The 14,176-nt window shown below is 42.8% G+C and overlaps 1 protein-coding gene across 2 annotated transcripts in view; it reads left to right on the top strand.

The window, feature by feature from the left end:
* The window catches only part of ANAPC1 (anaphase promoting complex subunit 1), a 160,915-nt gene that overhangs the window by 96,293 nt on the left and 50,446 nt on the right, over positions 1-14,176 (top strand). Inside the window, exons 32-37 of one of the 2 annotated variants that reach the window (XM_068232285.1) lie at positions 376-458; positions 3,163-3,241; positions 5,675-5,749; positions 8,546-8,622; positions 9,639-9,729; positions 10,116-10,166. In XM_068232285.1, coding sequence (XP_068088386.1) covers positions 376-458; positions 3,163-3,241; positions 5,675-5,749; positions 8,546-8,622; positions 9,639-9,729; positions 10,116-10,166 — 456 coding nt within the window. The remainder of the gene's footprint in view (positions 1-375; positions 459-3,162; positions 3,242-5,674; positions 5,750-8,545; positions 8,623-9,638; positions 9,730-10,115; positions 10,167-14,176) is intronic. The other variant, XM_068232284.1, reaches the window with a different exon arrangement.

Genomic DNA, 14,176 nt, shown 5'->3' with positions numbered 1-14,176 from the left:
ATGAGAATGTGTGTGGAAGCACATCTGTGGTCTGGACAACTGTGGTTTACATTTTACCAACGTGTATTAACCAACAACGATGTGTTTAAAAGTGTTCCAATGCAGGAATGGATCCATCACATCTGTCGTCTGTCCTGCTGGGGTACATTGTGCTGCGATGCAGTGTAATCCAGCCCATAGTGTTTTGGAGCTAGGACTGGTTGGCGCTAGTCAGCAACGACACAGGCCTTGCTCCCAGCATCATGATGAGTGGGGAAGGGGAAGAGGCTGCACACCCCACCGCTTATATTATAGATTTAGAGAATGTGTCCAGAATCTTAATGCCTTTCTTTAGCCTTGCCAGACTGTTGATCGTTGATCTCATTTGCTTCCTAGGAAGGCGACACCATTAATGTGGATGTCACATGTCCGGGTGCTACTCTAGCATTAGCTATGATCTACTTGAAAACCAACAACAGGTAATTCACAGTACTACAAGGAAATTCTTTTAGAATTTACACAGTTTTATAGGCAGAGTAGCAAATTGGTGCCAGTCAGGCACAGCAAAGCTTGGGTTTAGGGATGGTGTTGGTAGGACAGAAGAAGCACACAACAGGAGTGGACAATATAAGCCTTCAGATATGTCCTGTGGAAGTTTTAGGGTTACCGTAATTGATTTAGATCTTGGGAAAGCAATACATGTAGTGTACTTGGAATTTGCAAAGGCACTTGCCATTGTTCCTCACAATATCCTGGTACAGAAGCTGAGGATACCGGGACTAGGAGAACGTGTGTATGTGGAAAGAGGACTGGTTAAGGGACAGAAAGAAAAGAGTGGTGGTAATGGGTCATACTTAAAATGGGAAACTGTCAGCAGTGGGGTCCTGCAAGGGTCAGTACTAGGTCCAATCCTTTTTAGTTTATTTTATTAATGATCTAGCAGATGGAATACAAATTAATGTTGCCATCTTTGACGATGATGCAGAATTGTAAACACTAAGCAGGACAGTGACATTTTACCACAGGATCTCGACAGCATGCCTGTATACGCCGACAGATGGCAGTTGAAATTTAATGTTGATAAATGAAGGGCATGCACCTTGAACTTGAAAGTGGTAGAACACCATGGATTCAAATCCTTATCAGAGCTGCTGTAGCAGTGAAGGTTAAAGATCAGTGTACGCGCGCAGGGCCGAATTTCAACTTTTTACCGCCCAAGGCCAACAAAACCATCTGTACGGTTGTCTCTGTGTTCCACAATGAAAATTTGCCTTTCTTTCCATCATTGGGGTCACGGACAATATCATTTTTAGCAATACGCATACAGATTATGAGTTATGTTTTCCTTAAGAACTTTTATGGTATGCTTGCCATCTCATAAATGATGCACCCATTGTGTCACCATGAGAGTTAGGCTGAAGTGTACCTGCAGGACAGAGCTTACAGGTCTTGTAGGGATGACACAGGTACAGGACAGAGTTCAAAGGATAAAGCTGACCATGTAGATAGAGATGGATGCATAGAACAGCTTTACTGCCCCTCACTCAGCCGCCCCTGAACAAGGCTGAATTTCTGGTACCTTAGGCCATGACCCATGTGGCCTTGCCAGAAATCCGTCCCTGTAAGCGCGGTACTGCTGCGTAGTGTGCGCTCCTACCTTGTGTGCCCTCTATTCAACTGCCGCAGGATGTGAATTATCACTAGCACGGCTGCTAGTACGCAGTCCGATGCTTCACATGTTGCAGCATATGAAAGGCTACAGCAGCGCTGCTTAATGAATCCAGCCCCATATGAGATAAATTACATACAGCTGGGAACATCAGACTTGGAGAAGGACTTGTGAATTCTTGTTGCAGTGGATGGATAGTGTACTGCTTAAGGGCAGTCTCTGCTCTTCCTGTTCAGTAATCCGACACCTATTCAGTAAGGAGACTTTGGGCAAGCCTTCCTTACACTGCTACTGTTACTGAGCAGTGGCTACAGCTCTGGAGATTTGAGTCCATCAGGAGAAAAGCGTGTTATAAATGTTCTGTGCCTTGTCATGTCTTGATAACAAGCTAAATGCCAAGCAGCAGCAGCAGCTAAAGCAAATAAAATTCTGGGATGCATAAAATGGGAAATAAAATCACAAGATGCTAGTGTACTACTCCCTCTGTATATATCACTTGTGATGCCACATCTGGAATATCGGATACAGTTTTCGACACCATACTAAAGGAAGGACATTGACATACTAGAACAGGTTCAGGTCAGGAGGGATGGAAGGTCTCACTTGACAGAAGAGGTCAGACAAACTGTGTTTGTTTAGTTTGGAAAAAATATGCCTGATGGTGACTTGATTAACACGCATAAATACATCAGGGCAGTACAAAACTTGGCAGATTAGCTTTTTGTCTCTAAGCTTGTACAAAGGACAAGGGGATAAGATCTGCATAAGGAGGAGAAAGGGTTTTGCCATCTATTTAACAGAGTAACCGAACAGCTTGGGGTGACCCAAACCACTAGGAATGTATAGGGGGCTGAAAGAGACCAAAAAGTCCTCCTACTGAAAAGCAAAGCTTGGTGCCGCCATCTGGTGGCATGGCCATGGTGATGGCTCACCACCATCTATTTAGGGAGGTTTTTTTACAGTAAGTGGTTAAAATGTGGAATATTTTACCACAGGAAGTAGTCATGGTAAATTCTAAAGCTAAATCTAAAGGAGGTGTGGATGCTCCATGGCTTTATTAAAGTTGATCCAGCGATTTTTATTTATTTATTTTTTTGTGACCACCACCTGAAAACTGTAAATTAGCCCAAACCTTGAAAGGGTTGTTTGACTTCCTCTGAATCAACGGGGACATGTCAAGGTGCAAAACAGACATGTACCTAATATTTACGTTATTTTTTTATCTTGGTTAGACTTGATGGACTTTTTCAACCACACTATGTAACTGTGAAACTTGCATTGTGTGCTTTTACTGCCTTTCATTGCAATGGTCTGTCTAGGTTCACCGAATTTTATATTATGATGGCATATAAAGAATACAGAAGACTAAAATTCTGGTCAGCGACTGTATAATTGTATCTGCAATTTTAATGACTTTGTATATTTATTTGGATATTTTGTGGCAGGCCGAAAGCACTGCTTAGTTTCTTCATGTTCATTTTATTTCCGTTTGCTTTTTCTTTTCTTGCCTTTAGGTCAGTTGCTGATTGGCTGAGGGCCCCAGACACCATGTACTTACTTGATTTTGTAAAACCTGAATTCCTTTTATTGAGGGTATGAAAACTTTTCTTCTCCTTGTATACTTATGCTCGTGAAAGCAACCTTATAATTAAGCAAAGCTAAGCTAGCTATTTAATGGAGCCATGCAGTTTTTACAGTAGACCTGAACTGAGGTCATAATATAAAACCAAGTTTAATTCTGCCTTCTAGGTATTCTTTCTTCCTAATGTGCCACGTAACTCAAAAAATAATCCGTGCCTCTGAGCTTCAGTATTCTCTTGCATAGACTTCACATTATATTATGGACGGTACTGTACATGCTTGTCATGAGTGTGATCTGCAGATTTATATTGTAGCTACATGTGTATTAATGAACTGTAGTATTATTCTATAGTCATGTGAAAATGCAACCGAGATTTAATCTTCATTTCAACAATATTGAGGCGTTTGACCTGTTTCGGAATGGCACTAAAAAATGGTCCGGTCGCGGATCTCAACGGATGCGAACGGATCCAATGTTAACCTATTCATCCGTTCAACGTGGTCCATTCGAACAGATCCGCTCCGTTAAACGGACCGCAAGTTTAGTGCTGCAGCGATTTTTCTGGACAGCGAAACGGAAATGGAGGCTGAAGCACTGACTGGGAGGCAAGGAGAAACGGATCCTAAAAACACACTGGCTAAAAAATGGACTGTTCCTGCCAGCAAATACCTACTTTGGTGATGGGGGGGGATGGGGAAACGGATCTGAACCAATGGAATGGAAATGGATCAGTTTGAACAGAAATTGGAGCTGTTTTCACGGATCTGTTTCCCTGAAAGTGCCAGTGTGAACCAGCCCTAAAGGTGACCTGTATCAAGCACCATTTACATTTTGCAGTGCAAAATACCTTTATCACTACCTAGAATTAAAATGACATGCACCAGATCAAGTGCAAAACAATTAAACATTCTTAAGGAGCTCTTGGAGGAATCGGTCTTCTTAAATATGTGACATTTAACGAATTTACTCTAACCACTTCATGCCATGGGCTGAAGGCTTCAAATGTGCAATTGAGCGTTACCATACACATTCATGTTTAGCAAGACTTTTATAAACGTCCTGTTTGCACTAAGGCCTCTTTCACAGTGCGACGTTAAAGTCGCACGTTAGATTTCAACGTAGACTAACGCACAGCAATACTAAGTCTGGGCAACATTCACAGTGCACACGTCGGGTTTGTGTGTAACGTGTAGCTTTATTAGAAAGTGCTGCTGTATGCTGTGCGTTATACATGTTATTAACTGCGTTGGACTGTTTGCACATGCTCAGTAATGACCTGGAAGCATACTTTTCATTGCCTGTATGCCTACTGTATGCGACGATAACAGGGCATAGAGTTGCGTTGTGAAATTCTTGGGACGTTGCGTTGTTAGTTTGCGTTGCGACTTTAACGTCGCATCAAAACGCAACATCCCACTGTGAAAGTAGCCTAAAGGTGCACAAGTGGGATGTTTAAAAATTTGCATTTTGCAAGTAGTGGTTAATATAACATGACTCGAGTATAAAATAAGTACCTCATTTTTATCAGAGAGAATAGATAACCGTGGTAGACACAAATGATTGGATTGCTAGTCAACTTATCAGAGTTTTGTTTAAGGGAATCCAATGTGAGAAGGATCTGACGGCTGCCATATTTATTTCTTTTGAAACAATAAACATTGTATGACTGTCCTGATATTCTTCTGCCTCTAATGCTTTTAGTCATAAACCCTGAACAAGCTTTAAGGGCTGGTGCACACCGAGCGGCTTTTTCAGCGTTTCTGCAGCCGCAAGCGGCTGCGGATCCGCTTGGTCAATGTATCTCAATGGGGTGGTGCACACCAGAGCGGGAGGCGTTTTGCAGAAACGAATCCTCCCGGGGTGAGGCATTTTTTGGATTTCGGATGCGTTTCTGCCTCAGTGTTAAGTATAGGAAAAACGCAAACCGCTCTGAAAAACGCCTGTTCAGAGTGGTTTTGCCAGCGTTTTTGTTACAGAAGCTGTTCAGTAACAGCTTTACTGTAACAATATATGACATCTACTACACCAAAACCGCTGCACAAAACCGCAAAACGCTAGCTGAAACGCTACAGAAAAAGAAGAAAAAGCGTTTCAAAATCTGCTAGCATTTTGCAGATCTGCTAGCGGGTTTTGGTGTGCACCAGGCCTAAGATCAGATGTTTGACTGAAGTTTGACTGAATTTGCGGCATGCTTGTTTCAGGTGTCTGGATCAGACACTACTGAAGCCCAAGAGATCAACAAAATTCTAGGCAACTGGTATTGTTTGAAAGGAAATACAGACTCTCACTTGTGCCCTTTATATTACATCTACTTATTCTTTATGTACAGTTGGAAAGAAAATTAAATATTTATTAGTCTACACATGTTAAGAAAATAAACCATTTTGCATAAGGAATACACTCTGTCATGTCATCATATTTATTAAATTGCTATTTCATTGCAGACTCTCGCTAGATGTCTTATTTTATGGGATGACATTTTACCCAGCGTGCAGTGGGTGAACAGCAATGTACCACAGGTAAATGTGCATGAAACTTTCCCATGGTATGTGCTTATTACTCGGATGTTGTTTGTATAGCCTGATCTTTGTGTAACTTGAAGAGAATGTGTAACAAAAAAATACCCTCTGGGATATACTTACCTTAGGGATGGGGAAGCTTCTGGGTGCTAATGAGGCTTCCCCATCCTCTTCACCCTCGGGTATCCAGCGCTGGCACACCCCGAACAGCGGCGTTGTAAATATTTACCTTCGCAGCTCCAGTGCAGATGCAGTACCGGCTTTCTGATGGGCACCGGCAGAAATAAATAAGTTACTGAGCACAATTGGGTCGCTCTACTGCACAGGCGACAGGCTTGTCTGCTTTATTTTCAGAGGCTGCCATCGCTGGAACCCAGAGGGTGAAGAGGATGGGAAAGCCTCATTAGAATCCAGAGGCTTCCCCTCCCGAGGCAAGTATTCCCCAGGGGTGCTTTTTCCAACCAGACAAGCAACTGATATCAGGCAGTTTGCCTGATCCAACCGGCAGATCAACTCACACGGCTGTTGGGCTGATATCGTGCAGTTAGCAACGCGTCTACAAACCATTTGAACGACTTGTTTTGAATGCGGCCATATTGTTCAGTCCCTCGTTCCACTTGCGCACGCAGTATGCAAATGAGTCGGTCGCTTACTTGGTTGGTGCACGGAAAATCATGAAATCGCTTGGTCATGCGGGCGGTCATGTGTTGCTCGTGCGGAAAAGTTGCATGTGTGTATGAGACCTCAAGGTTAAAAATCCAGGTTTAACGTTTTGACTGTCTCAGATAAAATAAAAAAAAAACCCTACTTATTGTTTTTTTTTTTCAACTCTGCTACAGACAGAAAAACTCAAATGTTTCTCAGCCACACTGTTTTTTTTACCACTACCAAGTTTTGTTTGGAATTATATTGTGAATGAACATTACCAGCGTTAAATAAGGACTATTTGGTGTACATAGAACGCTATTGGATTAATCATTGGGTATTTCTAATCGTGGCTGGCTGTTAATGTTACAGTGCACAGTGTTCAAATATCATCGTAGTTCAATATCCAGTAATATCTCCAACACAGGACAACTGGAACTGAAAGTCCAGGAGTATGGTAGCTGTCTCCATGTTATGGCCTTAGCACAGTTGCTCTTTTCATGGCTGCACAGATTTAAAAAAAAATCCAGGCATTAAACAGACTTTGAAAGTCAGAATCCTTTGAGTTTGTTTATACGTGTCCACGACCGATAAAAACACCATCTGCATAGTATTCAAACAGCCAGCTTTCTGTTTGTCAGACTTTTTTGTTTTCTTGTTTGGCATGACTTCATTATCCACGCCAATTATATCTAGTTTAGGAGGAATACAGAGAATACAGAAACTCGCTCCTTTGGAGGGGGTCATATAGTCATCCACCTAGTCATGATCATCCTGCTGATACACAATTCTGTATTTTGTTTTGACAAGAAAATTCATTTTTCACACTCCCTACACAACAGTGAATTCTCTTCCAGAAGTACAGGCAGTACCCTACTTACACAGGTTCCATTCCCAGACACTGTAAGTCTGTTCTGGCTGTAATTCCAGCATGTTTATCGGGGCATGAAGAAAAAGGTTTTACAGCTCTGGATTTGGACATATGGTTTTAACAATGCTTTTTGGTTGTTTTCAATTTGCTTTAATTTTGTTTAAACATCTTACAACAGTTTACACAATGATGTAACATGTATTAACAAAAATATGTAAAAGTGAAAACAGTCCTGTAGAGCACATTTTGTCCATGAAGGCAACTTTGTATGAACGAGAGGTTTCTAACTTGAGTGTTGTTAAATAGGGGAGTATCTATATATGTAATGCATACAGTAGTAGGAATATTGCATCATTTCACTCCCTCTTTCACCTAAGGAATATTGCAAGGATTAAGCACCTCATACCTCCAACGGATCTTCCAACCCTAGTTCATGCCTTCATCACATCAAATTTGGATTACTGCAATGTCCTCTATACAGGCCTTCCAAACAAAGGCCTACACTGCCTGCAATTAGTAAAGAATGCCGCCGCAAGGCTGTTAAATAGCTAACATTGCCATTGCCACATAACACCAACCCTTTGCTCACTCCACTGGCTACCGATAAAATCGATAATTATATTTAAAATTGGCTTATTGACATCCATATCCTTGCACAATCTGGACCCTGGATACCTGAAGGACTTGTTGTAACTGCATCCCCCCCCCCCACACACACACACACACACACAATCTTAGATCAAAAGGATGTGCAATACCTTGGTCACCCACAGAGTACACCTCAAAACCTTTGGAGACAGAGCCTCCTGTCATGCTGCCCCTACACTTTGGAACTCCTTGCCACACCCAATCAGGACAGCTCCATCCCTGGAACCATTTAAGTCCAAACTGAAAACCCACCTCTTTAACGGGAACCTAAACCCAATCTCAAAAATGAGTTTCACTTACCTGGAGCTTCTACCAGCCCCCTGCAGCCATCCTGTGCCCTCGACATCACTCCCTGATCCTCTGGTCCTCCTCCGCCAGCTAGTTTCATTTTTGCTGCCTCAGAGTCGGCGGGCCACCATGCATATCATTGCACGCGTTACCATGGCGGGCCACCATGCATATCATTGCACGCGTTACAGGATGCTATAGCAGGTGTCAACACGTACCTCTGTACGCGTTGCATCTGGCTATTTCTTTGGTTTGAAGATATGCAATTCACTGGAAATCGTGAACACAATACACTTCCCCAATTTCCTATGCGTTTCCCTAAGATCAATGTCTCTCTTTTCTAGATAATCACAGGAAACAGTGCTTCACTTCATACAGGAGAGCAGCCTGCCTCAGAAGATTTGAATATGGAAACTCTGGCGTGAGTGGCTTTAGCTAACATTTTACCTTATTAACATTGGAACGATTTTATCTTTGCCTCGTAGAAAAAAGGGTGAGCAGATAATTTAAGGTTACAGCATGCAGTTTTACAGGCTTTTGACCAAACCCTTTCAAAGAGGTATTTCACACTTTTTTATGAGCTAGTACTAATCTATACACCTGAAACACTTATAAGTTATTCGTTATATAATGAATGTGCAGTTTTATATGCACAAGAAGGGCAGTTCACATCTATGCACTAAACACCCCATCTCCTCCAGTTCTTTGACAAGTTCATGTATAGATTGTGTGGAAGACTGCCTGTATGTTATGCGCATGCGCAGAATGCTCTTGGCCCCAGAAGCAGGATTGTGGATGCACGTGACTGGAACAGCGCATTTGCCCTTGCTGCAACTTAGCTGGTTGGGGTTTTAATGAGTGGTGACAATGGCTCAACAGATGGGCCTCAAAAACTATGGGGGGAAGGGGTGCTGGTAGTAGCCCAGGTAGGTAAAAATCTACTTTCATTGACTGGCTTAGGTGTGCTTAAATAGAACTCCTTCATCCTGACCCCACCCCAGCTCTGTTATGCATTATTGGGGGGGTAGTTTTAATTTTTACATGGTGACTGTCTGCTTATCCTGTTTTGATTTTCATCACTTATGGAAGCAGAGTGCTGCATTTCAGAGCAATAGCACGGTGCCTGTTATGGGTTATAGGAAAGGAGTGTGACTCAAATTGGCACTTATATTCCCTATACAAAACTTTTCAGGAAGGAGGCCTGGTCTGGAGTGCCGAGCTTCCCATGAGTTCTGAAGCAGCCGGCAGTCAGCTATTGGGGGGAAAGTCTCAGTAATTTAAGAATTTTTTTCTTTTTATGGTTTCTGAAATCATACCTAACAGCACTGAACGTTCAGGGTTTGAATTTTTCCTGCTTTCTTTAATTCATCTTAAGAGCTAAACATAACATTACAGATCCAGCTTTCTCATATCTGTATTCTGTCATCTTGTTTCTAGTCAAGCTCATGTTTACATAATTGCTGGAGCGTGTTTGGCGTTGGGATTTAGATTTGCCGGATCAACAAACTTGGATGCATTCAACTGCCTGGTGAGTTCAGTTTGTGTAGTAATCAAAATAGTGCCCAGTGCATTTAAACCAACCAAACCGCCTGGTTGTCGTCTGATTTTGGTCCATTGGCCGACAATCAGGCGTGTGTACTCATGGAAAATTTCTAGACGATCATCTGATGATAGGCGGTTTGCCGATCCATCCAGCGGATCAACTCTGCATGATTGGCCATGTGTGTACAAGATCGTTTGAACAACGCACTTGTTTTGAACGTGGCCATGTCGTGCAGTTCGTTGTTTGTCGTTTTTTGTCAGTATGTTAATGAGTTGGTTGTTCAGTTGTTCGGTGTGCACTATATTGTACATGTGTACGTATCTTATAATTTATGACATGGTGAGTTTACCTAATGGTTTATATCATTCCAGTGTAAATTTGCGAAGGACTTTGAATGCCTGTCTGGCCAAGCAGCTAGCACAGTAAGTCACATTCAGTTCCTCAGATCCAAAAATTGTTTTATATTTTGTTTAACATAAATTGTGTTGCAGCACTCCAGTGGTATGACACTCTTTCTGTGAATCATCTAAATAGCTAGAAATTTACTGTGTCACTGACAGGATAAGTGTCTGAAAATATTCAGTTTCAATTATTTAATTGAAAAAAAATAATCATCAGAACATTTGAGACAATAATATGAGTGAACAGAGGCGCCAGCAAGATAAAAGGTACTAAAAAGTTTAAAATTCCTCAGGAGGTGGTGGTGGTAGACTCACCTCCTTGAAGTATTGAAGTATACAAGATACTGTCAGCTTTTTAACAACAGGTTTATTTATATACTCCAGACAACCATGCAACGCGTTTCGCAGGTATATTCCTGCTTCCTCAGGCTATAACAAATAGGAGTACACGCAGTACAGTCTCAAGGTCACGATAAGCCTCTCTGTTGTTTTATGTTGTTTTATGTTGTTTTATTTTATGAATTAAAATAACTCAAGATGTAGTGGACATGCTAGTCATAAGCCAAAGTACAATAAACATATGAGGGGTAATAATGCAAACAAAATTAGAAAAATAAAAACGAAAGGATAACTGTGACACTATTTACTTAGAGCCGTACTGGACGTAGATCCTTTGAGGAAAGGGACTTAGCCCCAGAGTTCCTTAACTACTTTGGCCTCCTGGACGTACTAGCTACGCCCAGGAGGCCATGTGCGCGTCCGCGCGCTCCCGCGGCCGATCGCGTGCACGCTCGCTCCCGGCCGCGGATCGTTAGCCCACGAATCAGTGAATGGTGCCCGATCACTGATTCCTCTCCCCCGCAGAAAAAGCGACAGCTTCTCTCAGAAGCTGTGCTTTTTCTGGCTGTTGCATCCCCCATACGTCCCTCTAAGCGTATGTTACGCTTAGAGTGACGTCATGTAAACAAACTCATGTTACTCAAAAAGTAAAACTGCAACTAAAAGTAAAAAAAAAAAACCTTACACATTTACATTATAAAAGTTCTGCTTACATCCTCCCAAAAAATACCCAAATAAAATGTTTAATATAAAAAAAACAAAACATTACAATAATTAAAAAAAATGTAAATATTTACCTAAGGGTCTAAACTTTTTAAATATCAATATAAAGATGAAATATTTCTATACTTTTTTTATTTTAAACTTGTAAATAGTGATTGATGCAAAACTGAAAACATGCACCTTTATTTCCAAATAAAATATTGTCGCCATACATTGTTATAGGGACATAATTTTAACGGTGTAATAACCGGGACATATGGGCAAATACAATACGTGAGTTTTAATTATGGAGGCATGTATTATTTTAAAACTATAATGGCTAAAAATGAGAAATAATGAATTTTTTCCGTCTTTCTCTTATTCTTCCTGTTAAAATGCATTTACAGTAAAGTGGCTCTTAGCAAAATGTACCACCCAAAGAAAGCCTAATTGGGGGTGGAAAAGACAAGATATAGATCAGTTCATTCTGATAAGTAGTGATAGAGTTATAGGCTAATGAATAGGAGGTGAACCTTGCTCGGATGCATAAAGTAAAAACGACTAAAGGCTGAAGTGGTTAAATGGAATGTCCGAGGTCGAAAAAAAATCTACTTCCCGAAAGCTTCCTTCAGCCCTGCTTCCCGCCGGTGGCCCAGGGTCTCCTCCGGTGCAAGATGCTGACCTCGCCTGGTCGGCATCTACTGTGCCTGCGTGAGAGCTGCTCGCAGTGGCACTGAGGTCATTTGGAGTGTACTACACAGGTGCAGTATTTCAGCACCACTGTAAAGTGTACCCAAGGTGACATGTGACATGAGATAAACATTTTTATGCACAGTGTAAAACATGATATCTATGCTGTTTTACTTGTTTTATTTTTCTGCCTGAAAGAGTTAATTTAATTTATAGGCAAAGAAGAGACAGCTTATGTCTCATCAGTACCTTGTCATGGATATAAGTAAACATCACTGAAAAGCTAATTACAGCCATAAAACTTTTCCTGGCAGAATAAAAAATCTGAGAGCAGAGGGAGATAAAAAAAAAAAAGGTGAATAGTTCATGTATTTTCATTTAGGGACACTTGCTGCCAGTGAGCAGAGACGACAAAACATTCATTCTATTTTTCAAATATTTAACACTTAATGTGTGTCGGGCATACCACTCTGTGGCCCCAGGAGTCCCCCATAAATAAATGTGCGAAATGGCTGTAAATCCTTTAGCTAGCACTAGGCTAGCTAGTTCTAGTGTCGGGCACCCACCGCTCCTCTGCGATCCCCCAGTTTATACATTACCACCCCCCCCCCCCCCCCTGGATCCAGCGATCGCGCAGCCTCCCGACACACCTCTGGTCTCTCTATGGGGAGGATCGGGTTTGCGAATTACGTCCTCTGCGATCCTCCCCATAGTGAAGAGGGGAGGCTCTGCCGATCGCTGGATCCAGGCTGGGTAATGTATAAACGGGGGCGCGGCGGGGATTGGAGGGTGCCGGAGACTCCTTCTAGCTAGCCTACTGCTAGCTAGTGGGTTTATAGCCATTTAGCACATTTATTTAAAAATCGGTCTAAAAGTAACAAAACCTCCTGAGTGGCGTAATGCTCAGGAGGTTAAATATAAAAGAAAACCATGGGATACCTAACAAAGTTCTTTTTAGGAGTAGTAGAATAAATACAATTGTTTATCTCATCAGTTTATTTTCACCTTGGGTTATTTTAAACTACTAAGGGTTAGAGGCCATTATCTGCTTACATTCCTGTGTGTCCTTAAACTCATACTATCCTGCCCAAAATTTCAAAAGTCGGTCAATCTTGTCATGGGATATGAAAATCAGCTTCGCTTTTGCCCAAACTCTCTCCATTCTGATAACCCACTTCATCAGAGTAGAGAAGGTAGTTGACTTTTACAAAACTGGAATTGGTGCTCTGGCTGTGCTCATCAAGTGTGGGAGGAGAGGTTTTTTTTTTTTTTGTATAGTTTGACTGGTTTTGAAGATAGGCTTGGGGGTTAAATCGAAGTGAGAGACTAGTGACCTTTTGGCTTAATAAGTGTACCTGTTTTCAGAAGGTGCTGTACTTGGCTACACAACTTCTGAGTTACTCCTATCTTTATTATTGCCTGAGGAAGCGGGCTAGAGACCCGCGAAACGCGTTGCATTTGTTCTGGAGTACAAATTGTTTAAACCATACATAGTGGTTGTGTCATGCCCGTTTCTAGCCCCGTGCTGGGCGTGCCACCGCCCGGGGGCGCTGTTTGGAGGGGGGCGCTGTAATGGAGGGGGGAGCCGGATCCGCGGAGAGGGCAACCCGACCTCTCCCTCCCTCTCCCGGGCCGCCCTCCGTGCTCCCCCCTCAGATGTATAGTGAGCAGCAGCAGCCAGGGAGGGAGCGCCGTATACAACTCACCTCCCTGGCTCCAAGCGCTGCTCTCTCGTTGCCGGTCTTCTCCTCTCTGCATACACGCTTATACACACGCTGCTTCCTGTTTAGCCGGAAGCAGCGTATGTATATGCGTGTAGGCAGATGGGAGAAGACCGGCGACGAGAGAGCAGCGCTTGGAGCCAGGGAGGTATGTTGTATACAGCGCTCCCTCCCTGGCTGCTGCTGCTCACTATACATCTGAGGGGGGAGCACGGAGGGCGACCCGGGAGAGGGAGGGAGAGGTCGGGTTGCCCTCCCCGCGGCTACGGTGCTTCCCCCCTCCACTATGGGGGACAGCTACCTATCTAACCTATCCTGGGGGGCACCTACCTAATCTAACCTACGCTGGGGGGCAGCTACCTATCTAACCTATCCTGGGGGGCACCTACCTAATCTAACCTACGCTGGGGGGCACCTACCTAATCTAACCTACACTGGGGGGCACCTACCTAATCTAACCTACACTGGGGGGCAGCTACCTATCTAATCTATACTGGGGGGCACCTACCTAATCTAACCTACACTGGGGGGCAGCTACCTATCTAACCAACACTGGGGGGCAGCTACCTATCCTGGGGG

The sequence above is a fragment of the Hyperolius riggenbachi genome, chromosome 4 (assembly GCF_040937935.1).
Source record: "Hyperolius riggenbachi isolate aHypRig1 chromosome 4, aHypRig1.pri, whole genome shotgun sequence".
NCBI classification, from domain to species: domain Eukaryota; kingdom Metazoa; phylum Chordata; class Amphibia; order Anura; family Hyperoliidae; genus Hyperolius; species Hyperolius riggenbachi.
Note: the sequence above shows the minus strand (reverse complement) of the source record. Positions and strands in the feature narration are given on the sequence as shown.